The sequence below is a fragment of the Pistacia vera genome, unplaced genomic scaffold (assembly GCF_008641045.1).
Source record: "Pistacia vera cultivar Batoury unplaced genomic scaffold, PisVer_v2 Contig188, whole genome shotgun sequence".
NCBI lineage: Eukaryota > Viridiplantae > Streptophyta > Magnoliopsida > Sapindales > Anacardiaceae > Pistacia > Pistacia vera.
The window spans coordinates 1,070,045-1,086,468 of NW_022195981.1; the positions used below are offsets into that span (position 1 = coordinate 1,070,045).

The following is a 16,424-nucleotide window of genomic DNA, read 5'->3' on the forward strand; positions in this document are numbered from 1 at the left end:
TGGACCCCCACAACCTGCCACATGTATTAATTAGGAAGCCACCTTGTGACACATGTCACAAGGTGGCGCTTAATGTTATTGGATAAGGTGGGTAATCTATCACTATATAAGCCCCTACCCTCCAATATTCCGTTTACAATATGCATAGACCGATTTGAGATAATTAATGAGAAAGAAAATAACATATCAACCCCTCTATTACTCCTTTCGTATTTAGGCCATTTACTTTGATATTTATTCTACAATAAGTACATTCTCAGCACGACAAAGTTCTGTAAATATTCTAACTCATCTTTTATTAAAAAACCATATAAATATGTATAATCAAAGATTTAAGATAATTAATACTAAGATAAAAAAAAAAAACTAAAAATGAAGATAATTAAACTTTATAAGGAGGGCACATGTATAATAGGGTAAAACTACTAATAACCGAGGCGAAACCCGACAAAATTGTTGGGTCCTGAGTTTACCGGTCTGACCAACCGTTAAAAGTTTAAAATTCAACAAATATACTTCTAAAAATTTGTTAAGTCCTTACACGTTTGAAATTTAGCAAACACACCCTAAATACAAATAAGCAGTCAACTAGTTGGCAGTGGGGACACATCAAATGCAATCACAGTCATCCATTAAGCCCATTCCCTATAAAATCTACCCAAGATCTGGCCAAAATCGACTTATTTCGACCATATCTCAACAATGTTGACGTCGACTGATTTTAGCCAAATCTCACCAACACTGGCGTCGATTGATTTCGGTCAAATCTCACCATCGCTAGCATTGACAGTCCTCCCCATTACCACGAAAATACTCTCCTCATCATCCTGACCAAAACCATCTCACCCCACCTTCGTTTGCCTTGCCAATCGCCGGTAAAAGCCGACTATTTCTGTCGCTGATTTTTTTTCGATTTTTGGTCGATTCACTCACTTGAAATCATTTTTGTCTCCACCATTGCACTCACAGACCATTCCTCTTCAAAAGCCCAACATCCCGGCCTTCAAATATTCGTCTATCAGTATCTCAATTTCTAGGGTTTTGGGTGAATGGAAAAATTGATAACTCAGCTCGGTGAAAGCCTCGGAACCTGGTTGAACCAATTTGAGCTAGGCTGGGTTTTAAAACATTGACCACTAGATCTCTCACCCAACTAATAGTTTAGGGTTTCAGAAGATTAGTTGAGGTACGTGTAAACTGGTCCGATCACCCCCATCATAAAAAAATACATAATAATAAAGGGAAGATCAAAAGAGAAGGTAAAGAGGAAAGGGAATTTTTATAGTCTTTTTTAAATCTAATCTTTCGTTATATCGACTCTCTTTATTATTATCATTTTTGCTAAGAGTCTTTTTATATATATTCCATAGTGTTTTATTAAACAAATAAGTTTTTAATATAAGTTTGAAGTTTCCAAAGAGTTACTTTAATAAAACAAATTTCGATTAAGACATTTTTAGAGACTTCTTTCAAGAAAAAGAAAATTATTATCCTATTTGATTAAATAGTATCTTAAAAGTAAAATAAACGCAGTCTATATTTTCTTAAAGAAATAATCAAGTCCAAAAAGTAAAAAAAGAGTGTTTGTATCCAATTTGACTTTTTATTTTTATTTTTTTCTGAAATTTTAAATGTATAATTAAGCAAATGTAAATCGTGAAAAAAAGAAAAGAAAAGAATATGTTCAAAACCCAAGAACAAACAAATGTTAAAAAAAAAAAAAATCATCGGACAGAATGCACAGAACTACAGAAGCTTTGATGGACTTCACTCACACCAAACTCCCCCATTTCTTCTCCACTCAATCACCCTTTGCTCCAAGCCCTAGCTAACCATCTCATCCTTTACAGGTATTCCAATTTTCCTGCTTTTGATCTGCAACCTTTTCAGATTCTGAGCTTAAGATTTCTTGGATCTTTGCCAAAGATTTCATTTTCGTTTTGAGTTTTAGTTTTTTTTGTTCTTGTTGCAGGGAGAAATTAAGTTTTAGCTTGTGTAATGAAATCGGTTTTTGAAATATAAGGTGGGTTTGTTTTTGTAGAATATAAGATTTGTGTTTGTGTTGTGTATTTTGTTAGGTTTTAAGATGGTTTGGAAAACTTAAATAAAAATTCAAAACTTTCTTGTGTATAGAAATGGGTTTTTGAATTTAAAGTGGGTTTGTATTTGTTTTGTGTTATTCTGAGGTTTTGTGATGGAAGGAGGGTCAGATTACAACACAGTTCCTCAAGGTCTTATTGATAAAACAAAAGTACTCGAAGTAAAACCATTTCGTAGTTTGTATCCTGTGTTACCTTCAAGTCCTGAAGGACCTGCCTTTGTTTGTGCACCTCCCTATGGACCTTTCCCTGCTGGGTTTTCTCCATTTTACCCGTTTATTGCACCTCAAAATGGGCCTGATTTAAGCCAAAACAACCATTCTAACCAAGCACATACGCCACCTGCATCGTTTGCGGCTCCCATTAGGTCATTTAGGTCACCAGAAATTAATTTTTCGGATGTGTCTAATGGGGATGTGGGGTCTTCTGTTTGGAGAAAAAAAGGTGGCAGGGTTCCTAATTCGCAGGGATCTGGTTCTAGGCAAAAGAAGGCTAAAAAGAGTAGTGTCTCAGATTTAGTGGCATCTGGCAGTAAGGACTTTGCTGTTGGGATTAGTTCATATGAGCGAGATGAGGGTAATACGGAAGTTGTTAATAGTGTGTTGATTAGATTTGATGCCCTTAGGAGAAGACTTAGTCAGATTGAGGATGCAAAAGAGTCTCCTGCGGGGATTATAAAGCGTGCTGATTTGAAAGCAGGTAATATATTATTGACGAAAGGTGTACGTACCAATATGAGGAAGAGGGTTGGAACTGTTCCAGGGGTGGAAATTGGTGATATTTTCTTCTTTCGAATGGAGTTGTGCGTGATTGGTTTGCATTCGCAGTCCATGGCTGGGATTGATTATATGATCTCGAGGGGTGATTTAGAGGAAGAACCGGTGGCATTGAGCATCGTATCATCTGGAGGGTATGATGATGATGCTGAGGATAGTGACATTCTGGTATACACTGGGCAGGGTGGAAATGCCAATAAGAAGGATAAGCAATCATCTGATCAGAAGCTTGAAAGGGGTAATCTTGCTTTAGAGAGGAGCTTGCGTCGGGGTAATGAAGTAAGAGTTATTCGGGGCATGAAAGATGCTATTAGTCCCAACTCAAAGGTTTATGTATATGATGGGCTTTATAGGATTCAAGAATCTTGGATGGAGAAGGGGAAATCAGGTTGCAACATGTTTAAATATAAGTTGGTGAGAATGCCTGGGCAGCCTGGTGCATTTTCTGTTTGGAAATTGATTCAAAAGTGGAAGGATGGTTTGTCATCGAGGGTCGGACTTATTCTTCCAGACCTTACTTCTGGGGCTGAGAGCACACCTGTGTCACTTGTAAATGATGTTGATGATGAGAAAGGGCCTGCTTATTTCACTTATTTCCCTAGAGTTAAGTATACAAAATCTTTTAGATTAACTGAGCCTTCTTTCGGATGCAACTGTCGTAGTGCATGCCTCCCAGGCAATCCAAATTGCTCATGCATGCAGAAAAATGGGGGTGATTTTCCATATACAGCAAACGGGATCCTAGTAAGCCGGAAGCCTATGATATATGAATGCGGTCCCTCCTGTCCATGTACTTCTAGTTGCAAAAACAGAGTGTCACAAACTGGTCTTAGGGTTCATTTGGAAGTGTTTAAAACAAAAGATAAGGGCTGGGCTTTGCGTACATGGGATCCTATCCGTGCTGGTACTTTTATTTGTGAATATGCGGGTGAAGTTGTTGACAAAGTTAAGTCAAGACAAGATGGGGAGGAAGGGGAAAATGATGATTATGTTTTTGATACCACCCGTGTTTATGACTCTTTCAAGTGGAATTATGAACCTGGTTTAATAGATGAAGATGATTGTAATAACTCTACTGAGGAATACGATATTCCATTTCCCCTAATAATAAGTTCTAAGAATGGTGGAAATGTTGCCCGTTTTATGAATCACAGTTGCTCTCCAAATGTGTTCTGGCAACCAGTCATGTTTGAACAAAACAATGAAACCTTTGTCCATATTGCATTTTTCGCAATGAGGCACATTCCCCCCATGACAGAGTTAGCATATGATTATGGGATTGCTCGTTCAGATGAAGGTAATAGTGATAGCCACCGAAAAAGTAAATGCTTATGTGGATCACCGAGATGCCGGGGTTACTTTGGTTGATTTTAAATGTTTGTTGATCTGTGGAGAGGAATGCATGGCAACCATGACCTCGAATAAAAGGTTTGCACTCTCACTCTTGTTTATTTGTATATGAACTTGTAATGACGATGAATAATGTTCGTTTAGTGCTTCATCTTTGATGTTATGATGCTTAGAGTTTGATAAGATGTTATTGATGCTTATTTAAACACACAACTAGCATATCAAATATTTTCGCCTAAATTGTGCAAGTTATCTACTTAAAGGGATCTAGTTTTTTATTTTTAATAATAACATGATAGTGAAGCTTTATCATCCTGCTCTTTTAAAATTAACTTAATCCGTGGGAAGTGCTATATAGTATGAGTACAGTTGCCTAATATGTTGCTCTGTCATTTTGATATGGGTTGCTGTATCATATTTTCTTCTTATATAGTCTTTGTGTGACTGGGTGCAGTGGGTGACAGTTCATCTCCTCAACCCTGCCAAGTTGCCATCCACCCTTGGTGGTCCTGGTAACTAGGTTCTTTAAGAATTTTTTTATTATCTTCTTGTTATATATATAATGGAAAATAGTACTCACTTGGTTCTGTGTTGGAAAACACCAAATTTCTTTATCTTGAAACAACAAAAACAGATTCATTGATTTGGTACTTGGGATGTGTACTTATTAGGGCTGTTTATCGAGTTTGCTGATGATCATGTAAAGTTGGTTAGTTGCAACTTTAGGGTTTAATTGTGATTGATGTTGAAATTATTTTCTTTTAACGATAGGGTTAAGAGTTTGATTGGAGAAACCAGGGGTTGGTTGTGATTTGATTTGGTAGATGTATAGAAGAACTAGAGATTAAAGAAAAAGAATAGAAGATAAAATCTAGGCGGCACAGTAAGAAGAGAGGTGCACACTCCGACAGAACATTATGAATGCCCTTGTAAGCAAAAATTAAATTTACAGGATATTGTTAACTATCAAAAATTGAGATAACTGATGCAAAACTGACTTAAAAACATTCTATTTTAAAGACATACAAATTCAAGGCTTAACTTTGTCTATAGTTAATTATTCAAGGTCCCATACTACTCTAGGATTTTGTAGTAATTCGAAATTAAAGCTTGGGTGTTGAAACTATCTATTCCTCACTGCTTAAAAATTTCTGTTAGACACTGGCAGCAGCACTCACCATCTTGTGGCTTTCACGGGTTTGAAGAACTTTTACTTTCTAATGCTTTGTTTAATTTTAACTCTGTATGTTAGTTTTGTTTTGTTTGTTATCTTTGTGAAAAATGATTATAATTATGCCTTCGTGTGTCTTTCCGTCATTGTGGGTGCTTCCATTTATCATATGTGATATTTGATCTTATCATTGTTGTACTCCTTGTATTTTTTGTTGGGAAGTTTGAAGCTGATGCTCTTGCTAACTGAAGGTCCATGTTGCTAGAATATTTCTTTGGGAATTTATAAAGAACAAAGAAGTGTTCTGGAACTACTTTCAGAGTGACGTCTATAGAGAATCAAATAGATGGGTTCTTTCCTGCAATCCATTAGTCTTATCCTATTTTATCTTAAAAAATCTTCTTTTTTCTTTCTTGCTAAATCATCCAAAGAGGAGCAAAGATTGCACACTCTATAGGGTATTGGCTCTGTTTCTATGTATTTTTTGTTTTCTTTGTCCCAAAAATAAATATATTCTTCTTAAGCTCAGAACAAGAATGTGCTGATGCACAAGATCTTAGTTTACTCGCACAATTTGGCCCATAAGCTTGTAGCCACTTTACAATACAGAAAAAAGGTGATTAGTTGTTCCTTCATTTCTTCTTCACTTCAGAAACCAAGAGAGACAAAGGTTTATTAAGGTGTTCTTGTATTAACTTTTCCTAAAGCCAAATCCCGTACAAAAACTTGAAATTTTAGGGGTTTTGTAGCGTTTCAAATCATCTTGTGAGGTTTCAAATCCTGCACGAAAACTTGGACTAACAAATATCAGCATGTCCCTTTCTAGATGATGATTTGTTTCTTATAACAAATAAAATTATCAAGAGAGATTGTAGCTGAATATTACTGTAATTGCCTATCCTGGCTGCTTGTCTCTTCATATTGCATAATTTGCTGTGAATTTAGGCCTTGTTTAGTATGCAGAATTAAATTTTACAGGAGGGGATTGTATATATATCAATTTCGCGTGTTTTTTTTTTAATTGTTTATTTGTGATAATAATATAAATTATTATCATTTCAAATATTATACCTATTTAAATTTACCATTAATATAGATAACATATTAATTTGTTAGCCACAATTTGTGTGAATGCCTTCACTCATGGTTCCTGTGCATATGTTATATTCATATTTTACTTTAAAGAGAACCCCGGAAGTATCAATTGCCGGAATTTGTTCACTCTTATCACTGCTGTTAACTGTAGCATCGTCTTTGTGCAACTATGTTGCGTTATGTGGCTTTTTTTTTGTTTTTTTTTTTCAGTTTTAATGTTTATCATTGACTAATAACCTTCCTCCATACTTTCTTTAGGATGTAGCTGTCACTCCCGAGCACATCCAAAAACTGTGCCAGTTATCGAGTGCGGTATTTCCAGGTAAATGGGCACACATTTTCTATTGCTGCTAGGTTAGCCGGGTAGGTCACATTTAGCTGTCAATGGCTCCTTTTGCTGATGGATGTAGCCAGTGATTCTAACTTCATAGGTTGCTTAATAGCCGAGCTTTTTATGCCTGAAACGGTATTGTGACATCAGATTTCATAACTGAGATTAACAATTGTTGAATGTGTATTTATGGTGTAACAGTATCTTCTGAATTGGAATGATTAATCTGCAGTTGTGTATTGAAATTGTGGCAGCAGGCGTAGTATTATTCTTGAGATAGAGATAGAAGTACAAGAGTTGTGCAGGGAACCCAACTTATTAAACACATCTCCAAGAAATCTACTGAATAATTAAAACCAGCTACCTAACTTGAGTATAAGAAGTGCCCGTGATGGCTCGGCATATATGAAACACCCGAAAAATCACTATGTACATAGCAAGAGCTTCCCATACGGTAGATAAACTATCTGAAATGAAACCATACCACAGTAGTTAATTTAAAAATAATGTAGATGTTTGCAGAAGAGACTTCTGGTCAGAAAATTTTATAAAACTGAAAATCTATTAAACGCCAATATCGTATATTGATATTATCCTCAATGTCCCGATTAAAAAGAATCAGAATCAAAATAAACTTCAACTGATCTTTATACCATTTTCATTTTGCCAACATAATAATATAAAAATGGTAAAAACAGATGAGGTACCAAAACCACCTTGTTCTCAAGAGTTGATAAGGAGACGATCCAATAGCATACTGCATACAATTAACCGGCAAAACAGCCCTAAAAAAAAAACGAGATCATAATACTATCAATCTAAGAAACTAAACTGCCAAATCCCGAATTCCAAATAACTAGATATTTTTCCGGGTTTGCTTTCAGGCTGTACTGTTATGGAAAAAAGTAAATCCCAGACTTATTCAAGAAAAGAAAAAACGTTTCGATTTAATTTAATGGAGGTTTTCATAAATTATCATTGAGATTTGCATTAATTTTAGGTGAATAACGGAATTCCATTTTATTAAATAACAAATCACCTTTGTTTTTGTTGTTATTTTAATTTTTATACATAATATGTATTGAAATAAACAAATCTTTTATTTTCTAGTACCTTTTTGTAAAACCCAGTTATTAATTAGATTTTTGTAATTTAAAAAATTTAAAAAACAAAAATAAATGATTTTCCCCGCTGACATTATTATCCTATCACTCTCAAAATCATTTTGGCCGAGTAGGTTACTTCCTTAAACCTCAGGATCTGGGATGGTATTTTCCCTTGCACAAGGCGGCAAGGCTTGAGTAGGGGGCGCCATTGTTAAATTCACACCAGACTGTTGGCAAATCATTTTAAATTACAATATAAATCAAATAACAACCTCAAATTCTTGTATATTTTGTAAACAAATTAATCTCCATTGCAAATGGAGATGGAGAATTTTACAAGAGGAGATTTAGTGTGGGTGAGAGTAGTGTACCCTCGCCACTGGTGGCCAGGTCTCGTTCTCTCAACAAACCCTCTTGGCGTTTTAGTTTCTTTCTTCGGTTGCCTAAAGCCCCGTTACTTTCTTGAATCAGAAATATCTTCTTTTGAACAAAACTTCACAACCCATATCAAGAATTGTAAGAACAACACCTTAATCGATCTTGCCTTGAAGTTCTTGGGCCAAAAAATGGCACGGAGCTTGACATTGCCGCTCCAATTGAAAGAAAATAAATGTTCTAGTCCCTGGACTTTGTTTCAGCCTAAAAAAATTCTGGGTTTCGTTCGGAGTTTTGCAGTTTGGCCTAGGGTTCAAGATGGCGATTTTGTTTGTGCAGTCAAAGTGTTTGCACAAACTACTGCTTTTAGGCATTATTTGGTTAAATCAAGTATGTGATTTTTTGACCTTTTTATTTTTTATTATTATTTGGTTTTTGATTTGAACGTCGAAAAATCTTTTGAATATAAGTTATAATCTTCTTTATGCTAATGATAAATGCTGTTAATTAGATGCTGGAGATAGAAGATGGGATTTGATTTTCAAAAGATAAGTGAGTGTTTGACAGGATATAATTTTCTTGGTTTATTTGAGAAAAGAAGCTTTGTGCATTTAAAATTTGAAATTTAAGACCTTAAGCCTTGAATTCTAATTAGTGGTATAATTGAGTAAATCAATTTAACTCATAGGGTATTTGATGAAAAGAATAATATGTTCTCACTTCACCTGTGGAATTTCTGTTCTTAATTGATGATTAACAATGAATAAGGCCTTTCTTTGTCTGATTTATCCGGTTCTCTGATCGTCTCTCATGTAATGTTGCACCCCTCGGCATTTATTATTTTACTAAAGTGAAGTTCTTTCTGCTTGGAATTTTATTCAGATGTTCATTCCAGAGTGCAACCAGGCCAAGTTTCGGTTGAGAAGACAAATTCAGTTGCCGGGGAACTGGATACTTCAAAAACAGGGGAGGATTGTCTGGTATTCTGCAAGGATGTAGAAAAGAATTTGCCTGATTACTTTATAAAAGTAAACAACATGGGTAATCTTTTGCAAACAAAATCTCTAAGGCGTTGGGATGAAGATCAGCTTGATATCAGTTCAATGACTCAACCTGAACAACAGAAAACTCAATCAGTTCAAGGGATGCTGGTCAAACTGCACATTCTAGCTCTGGATCCATTTTGTTTAGATGGGGAATGTCTGAGTAATTTAAAGAGGAGTTTTTATAGCTTCCGAAATTTATCATTCCAGAATATCTGTGAGACCATTTCTGAGGCATGCTTTCCTCTTGAAAGGGGTGAAGCTCAATTTTGTAATCCTGGCTATATCACGTCTCAGTTGGCTGTCACCATTTACGGAGAAAATCAAAAGACTGCTCTTCCTGTTATACCTTGTATGAAAAGTCCTGTCAACTGTCTGGGTTTAAAGAGGCAGCTGGATCAATATCCCGTTTCTGAACCTCCTTTAAAATTGCAGAAGACATTGTCTTTCTCAATCAATGGAGTTGATGCTAATCTTTGGAGAAGTAGAAAAGAACGTTGTGCTGTTCTTTCTGATGTTTTCATTTCAAGGAAAGGTTTTTCTGATCTTTTAAAACTTTTCAACACTATGCCTTTCTCTGCTAATGTGGCTTATGATTATCTTCGAAGAAATATAACTGGATGCAAGGCAGAATTATTTGATGCATTCTTTTCTGGATCCCAAGTGATGTTAAAACCTCAAAACCTCTCTTCTGCTGCAGCTCAAAGTTCTACATATATATGCAATGGTAGCTTGATGAACTTGATTGAAAATATACTCAGCTTTTCCCTTGTAAAGCACACATGTCATTGTAGTGACACTGCTGAAATCTGTATGGTTCAGAAACTGGATGGAAATTTTAATACCCTATACAATAGTGGTGCCCCCCCTTGTTCTGCTGATATACAGAGAGCTCAAGCAAGTGAAGCCATTCTGAAAGATGATGGCACTCGCATATCCTGCCCTCATGATGCTACAGAGAACATGCTGGAATTTTCTGCTGCTGAATCAGTGTCTGATTATATAATTGGGAATCGTACTTATAATGATGAGGTTGGTGATGTAACTGTGGGAACCACTGCTGATGAACTGAAGATGCCGCATACCAATAGAGAGTTAAGTGTTAACATGTCTTTTGGAGACAGATTTAAGGAGGATAATAAGCTCTCACAACCGGTTAACTCTGATTTAGCATTGAAGTTGAAACAGGGAAAGCTCTCTGAGGTACAAAGTACTACTGTTCTTTCTAAAACTTTGCACATAAAATTTCCAAAGGATTATAATCTGCCATCCAAGGAGGAACTGGTCAGAAAGTTTAGTCCATTCGGGAGAGTTGACCCTTTGAGTACAAAGGTCTACTCTTATACTGGTTCTGCTCGGGTGGGATTCTTAAACCAACTTGATGCGGTAGCTGCATACCAATATGCAAAGAGGAAGAAGAATATATTTGCTAAACAAAATGTGAAATTTTGGCTTGACCCTTTTGATGATAAGAGAGGATACAAGAGGCTACTTACCTCTCCAGAATCCAACCTAAAATCATGTCTTAAAAAGTCGAAGCAACTCGAGGAAGAAGATAAAAGATCTCCCAGGAAGGTAAGGTTTCTGATAGAGACCTAGATCAGTTGATCCATACGAAAACTCGTATTGTAGATATTTCGTAGCTGTAGCGAAATCTTTCGACACTAGACCTCAAATTAGCTCATCATAGTGGTGATCAAATCTTCATGCGTTTGGTGAAATGCAACCATTTTTGCGGACTTTGATGTAAGTCACTAACTGTAAATGATCAGATTTAGGATTTGATACGCAAATGTTTTTGGTATTTTAAGTCACTGGGTCTGAGAATTGAAGTTATAACTATTGCTTGGTATACTTCTTGTGACTTGTGAAATCCACATTTCATTGGTGTTTAAGTTAACACGAAAATTAGTTTGATAAAAATCTAAAATATATATTTTTTTTTCTAAGAAAATACTATTCGCTCAAATCCAAATGGAGGTGTCGTCAAGCTGCTTTTCTCAAATTCACTAGTCCAAATAAGTACCGTGTTAGATTATCAGTTTTACTGTATCACATTACAGTATATAGTAAACAATAAAGCTACACCGAAAAACTTGCACCGAAATTGTGTACCAGCTTATGTGTAACATGCTTCTAATTTTTTTAACAATTTTTTTTAGTTTGGACGGTCGTTCACTCACATGGATGCCCGTCCATATTATATGGACGGGATCCATATATAAGAGACGGACGTCCCTATTTAAAAGATGTCTATCCCTGAATAAGATACAATTAAACAAATTTGTTAAACATTAAGGACGGCTGTCTATCCATTATGGACATTCATCCTTAACCCATATATGAAAAAAAAAAAAAAATTTGGGAACGGTCGTCCTTTAAGTTTGGACGGACGTCCATTAGGAATGGATGCCCATCCCTTAAGTTTGGGGCGTCCACGTTCCGGCCGTCCGTTATTTTGGTTTTTATACAGTGAGTGCGAGAAACCATGCATGCGAGTTTTTGTTCAGAGAAAGTCCCCTTTTTTTGCAGTAATGTTTTGAGAGTGCCGACGTCCATGTACTCCATCACCATGGCAATATCCCCTGACGGTTTTTCGAACACGCCGTGGCACTGGACGACGAAAGGAGAGTCGGTACGGTGGAGGATTTCCATTTCGCGGAAGACTTGGCAGTGGAGGGTGGAGTCGCTCTCGCCGTGGACAACTTTCAAAGCAAATATCTTGTCAGTCCGTTTATAACGGACTTTGTAGACAATTCCACCATTTCCGTGGCCGAGGACTTGTAGCCTCCAAGTCTGCGCATGTTATGGCGGCGGCCACGGCGGCAAAATTGCCGTAGAGGGCGACAGCTGGAGGGAGAGATAAGGGGAGACGTGGGCAACGGTCGGATTCTGGTAAAGGTGCTAACTGTGCTTCTCTTGACGGTGGAGCCTGGCCGGGCCATAAGTTGCGGACAAGTTGACTCAGCTCTCGCTCACTGCTTGGAGTTTCTCACTGGCGGACCAGGCCCCTCACCGGTCTGCTGCGACGGTGTCATGAATCTGAAAGCAATGACTCCAACCATCGGTGATAGACGAGCAGCCTGTGAGTGTATGAAAGAGGCTGCCGGTCACTATGCCAGCCTCAAGTCGGACAAGGCCAGCCAACTTCCACAAGCTTGTGGCGTTCAGATCGGCGTTCCCATCACCAAGGACGTCGATTGTAGCACGTGAGCTTCTGTGCATTTGCATTCTGCATAATTCTAACATTCTACGATATAACATAATATTCTCTTACATATTTAACGTCATTTTAACTTCTTTTTTTCGTTAATATGCATGCTAATTAAATTTTGGTTTGATTTGTTGGGCAGTGTTCCTTAGAAGGTTTTCATAAATTATCATTGAGATTTGCATTAATTTTAGGTGAATAACGGAATTCCATTTTATTAAATAACAAATCACCTTTGTTTTTGTTGTTATTTTAATTTTTATACATAATATGTATTGAAATAAACAAATCTTTTATTTTCTAGTATCTTTTTGTAAAACCCAGTTATTAATTAGATTTTTGTAATTTAAAAAATTAAAAAAACAAAAATAAATGATTTTCCCCGCTGACATTATTATCATATCACTCTCAAAATCATTTTGGCCGAGTAGGTTACTTTCTTAAACCTCAGGATCTGGGATGGTATTTTCCCTTGCAGAAGGCGGCAAGGCTTGAGTGGGGGGCGCCATTGTTAAATTCACACCAGACTGTTGGCAAATCATTTTAAATTACAATATAAATCAAATAACAACCTCAAATTCTTGTATATTTTGTAAACAAATTAATCTCCATTGCAAATGGAGATGGAGAATTTTACAAGAGGAGATTTAGTGTGGGTAAGAGTAGTGTACCCTCGCCACTGGTGGCCAGGTCTCGTTCTCTCAACAAACCCTCTTGGCGTTTTAGTTTCTTTCTTCGGTTGCCTAAAGCCCCGTTACTTTCTTGAATCAGAAATATCTTCTTTTGAACAAAACTTCACAACCCATATCAAGAATTGTAAGAACAACACCTTAATCGATCTTGCCTTGAAGTTCTTGGGCCAAAAAATGGCACGGAGCTTGACATTGCCGCTCCAATTGAAAGAAAATAAATGTTCTAGTCCCTGGACTTTGTTTCAGCCTAAAAAAATTCTGGGTTTCGTTCGGAGTTTTGCAGTTTGGCCTAGGGTTCAAGATGGCGATTTTGTTTGTGCAGTCAAAGTGTTTGCACAAACTACTGCTTTTAGGCATTATTTGGTTAAATCAAGTATGTGATTTTTTGACCTTTTTATTTTTTATTATTATTTGGTTTTTGATTTGAACGTCGAAAAATCTTTTGAATATAAGTTATAATCTTCTTTATGCTAATGATAAATGCTGTTAATTAGATGCTGGAGATAGAAGATGGGATTTGATTTTCAAAAGATAAGTGAGTGTTTGACAGGATATAATTTTCTTGGTTTATTTGAGAAAAGAAGCTTTGTGCATTTAAAATTTGAAATTTAAGACCTTAAGCCTTGAATTCTAATTAGTGGTATAATTGAGTAAATCAATTTAACTCATAGGGTATTTGATGAAAAGAATAATATGTTCTCACTTCACCTGTGGAATTTCTGTTCTTAATTGATGATTAACAATGAATAAGGCCTTTCTTTGTCTGATTTATCCGGTTCTCTGATCGTCTCTCATGTAATGTTGCACCCCTCGGCATTTATTATTTTACTAAAGTGAAGTTCTTTCTGCTTGGAATTTTATTCAGATGTTCATTCCAGAGTGCAACCAGGCCAAGTTTCGGTTGAGAAGACAAATTCAGTTGCCGGGGAACTGGATACTTCAAAAACAGGGGAGGATTGTCTGGTATTCTGCAAGGATGTAGAAAAGAATTTGCCTGATTACTTTATAAAAGTAAACAACATGGGTAATCTTTTGCAAACAAAATCTCTAAGGCGTTGGGATGAAGATCAGCTTGATATCAGTTCAATGACTCAACCTGAACAACAGAAAACTCAATCAGTTCAAGGGATGCTGGTCAAACTGCACATTCTAGCTCTGGATCCATTTTGTTTAGATGGGGAATGTCTGAGTAATTTAAAGAGGAGTTTTTATAGCTTCCGAAATTTATCATTCCAGAATATCTGTGAGACCATTTCTGAGGCATGCTTTCCTCTTGAAAGGGGTGAAGCTCAATTTTGTAATCCTGGCTATATCACGTCTCAGTTGGCTGTCACCATTTACGGAGAAAATCAAAAGACTGCTCTTCCTGTTATACCTTGTATGAAAAGTCCTGTCAACTGTCTGGGTTTAAAGAGGCAGCTGGATCAATATCCCGTTTCTGAACCTCCTTTAAAATTGCAGAAGACATTGTCTTTCTCAATCAATGGAGTTGATGCTAATCTTTGGAGAAGTAGAAAAGAACGTTGTGCTGTTCTTTCTGATGTTTTCATTTCAAGGAAAGGTTTTTCTGATTTTTTAAAACTTTTCAACACTATGCCTTTCTCTGCTAATGTGGCTTATGATTATCTTCGAAGAAATATAACTGGATGCAAGGCAGAATTATTTGATGCATTCTTTTCTGGATCCCAAGCGATGTTAAAACCTCAAAACCTCTCCTCTGCTGCAGCTCAAAGTTCTACATATATATGCAATGGTAGCTTGATGAACTTGATTGAAAATATGCTCAGCTTTTCCCTTGTAAAGCACACATCTCATTGTAGTGACACTGCTGAAATCTGTATGGATCAGAAACTGGATGGAAATTTTAATACCCTGTACAATAGTGGTGCCCCCTCTTGTTCTGCTGATATACAGAGGCCTCAAGAAAGTGAAGCCATTCTGAAAGATGATGGCACTCGCATATCCTGCCCTCATGATGCTACGGAGAACATGCTGGAATTTTCTGCTGCTGAATCAGTGTCTGATTATATAATTGGGAATCGTACTTATAATGATGAGGTTGGTGATGTAACTGTGGGAACCACTGCTGATGAACTGAAGATGCCGCATACCAATAGAGAGTTAAGTGTTAACATGTCTTTTGGCGACAGATTTAAGGAGGATAATAAGCTCTCACAACCGGTTAACTCTGATTTAGCATGGAAGTTGAAACAGGGAAAGCTCTCAGAGGTACAAAGTACTACTGTTCTTTCTAAAACTTTGCACATGAAATTTCCAAAGGATTATAATCTGCCATCCAAGGAGGAACTGGTCAGAAAGTTTAGTCCATTCGGGAGAGTTGACCCTTTGAGTACAAAGGTCTACTCTTATACTGGTTCTGCTCGGGTGGGATTCTTAAACCAACTTGATGCGGTAGCTGCATACCAATATGCAAAGAGGAAGAAGAATATATTTGCTAAACAAAATGTGAAATTTTGGCTTGACCCTTTTGATGATAAGAGAGGATACAAGAGGCTACTTACCTCTCCAGAATCCAACCTAAAATCATGTCTTAAAAAGTCGAAGCAACTCGAGGAAGAAGATAAAAGATCTCCCAGGAAGGTAAGGTTTCTGATAGAGACCTAGATCAGTTGATCCATACGAAAACTCGTATTGTAGATATTTCGTAGCTGTAGCGAAATCTTTCGACACTAGACCTCAAATTAGCTCATCATAGTGGTGATCAAATCTTCATGCGTTTGGTGAAATGCAACCATTTTTGCGGACTTTGATGTAAGTCACTTACTGTAAATGATCAGATTTAGGATTTGATACGCAAATGTTTTTGGTATTTTTAATCACTGGGTCTGAGAATTGAAGTTATAACTATTGCTTGGTATACTTCTTGTGACTTGTGAAATCCACATTGCATTGGTGTTTAAGTTAACACGAAAATTAGTTTGATAAAGATCTAAAATATATATTTTTTTTTTCTAAGAAAATATTATTGGCTCAAATCCAAATGGAGGTGTTACCAAGCTGCTTTTCTCAAATTCACTGGTCCAAATAAGTGCCGTGTTAGATTATCAGTTTTACTGTATCACATTACAGTATATAGTAAATGATCTTATAATGTTTATCAAACCGACAACGTAACTTATAATATTTTAATTACATCGAATGAATAACCCTTCTT

At 36.5% G+C, this 16,424-nt stretch overlaps 4 protein-coding genes across 5 annotated transcripts; all 4 read left to right on the forward strand.

The window, feature by feature from the left end:
* Positions 1-1,680: 1,680 nt before the first annotated feature.
* On the forward strand, positions 1,681-7,067 carry LOC116126939 (histone-lysine N-methyltransferase, H3 lysine-9 specific SUVH1-like). Of its 2 annotated transcripts, none has more exons than XM_031412609.1 (3): positions 1,681-1,850; positions 1,973-4,303; positions 6,750-7,067. In XM_031412609.1, exon 2 carries the CDS (start codon positions 2,195-2,197, stop codon positions 4,241-4,243), a length of 2,049 nt encoding a protein of 682 aa, XP_031268469.1. In that variant the 5' UTR covers positions 1,681-1,850; positions 1,973-2,194; the 3' UTR covers positions 4,244-4,303; positions 6,750-7,067. The 2 variants fall into 2 exon arrangements, with proteins under 2 accessions (XP_031268469.1, XP_031268470.1); XM_031412610.1 differs by having other exon boundaries at positions 2,187-4,303.
* A 1,178-nt stretch (positions 7,068-8,245) lies between these two features.
* LOC116126992 lies at positions 8,246-11,157 on the forward strand. Its single transcript, XM_031412657.1, has 2 exons — positions 8,246-8,693; positions 9,186-11,157. Exons 1-2 carry the CDS (start codon positions 8,246-8,248, stop codon positions 10,943-10,945), a joined length of 2,208 nt encoding a protein of 735 aa, XP_031268517.1. The 3' UTR covers positions 10,946-11,157.
* Positions 11,158-12,148: 991 nt separating this feature from the next.
* Positions 12,149-12,559, forward strand: LOC116126993 (non-specific lipid-transfer protein A-like). The gene has a single exon (XM_031412658.1). It carries the CDS (start codon positions 12,149-12,151, stop codon positions 12,557-12,559), a length of 411 nt encoding a protein of 136 aa, XP_031268518.1.
* A 560-nt stretch (positions 12,560-13,119) lies between these two features.
* Positions 13,120-15,874, forward strand: LOC116126994. The gene is made up of 2 exons (XM_031412659.1): positions 13,120-13,622; positions 14,115-15,874. The coding sequence occupies exons 1-2, from the start codon at positions 13,175-13,177 to the stop codon at positions 15,872-15,874; spliced, it is 2,208 nt and encodes a 735-aa protein (XP_031268519.1). The 5' UTR covers positions 13,120-13,174.
* Positions 15,875-16,424: the final 550 nt, after the last annotated feature.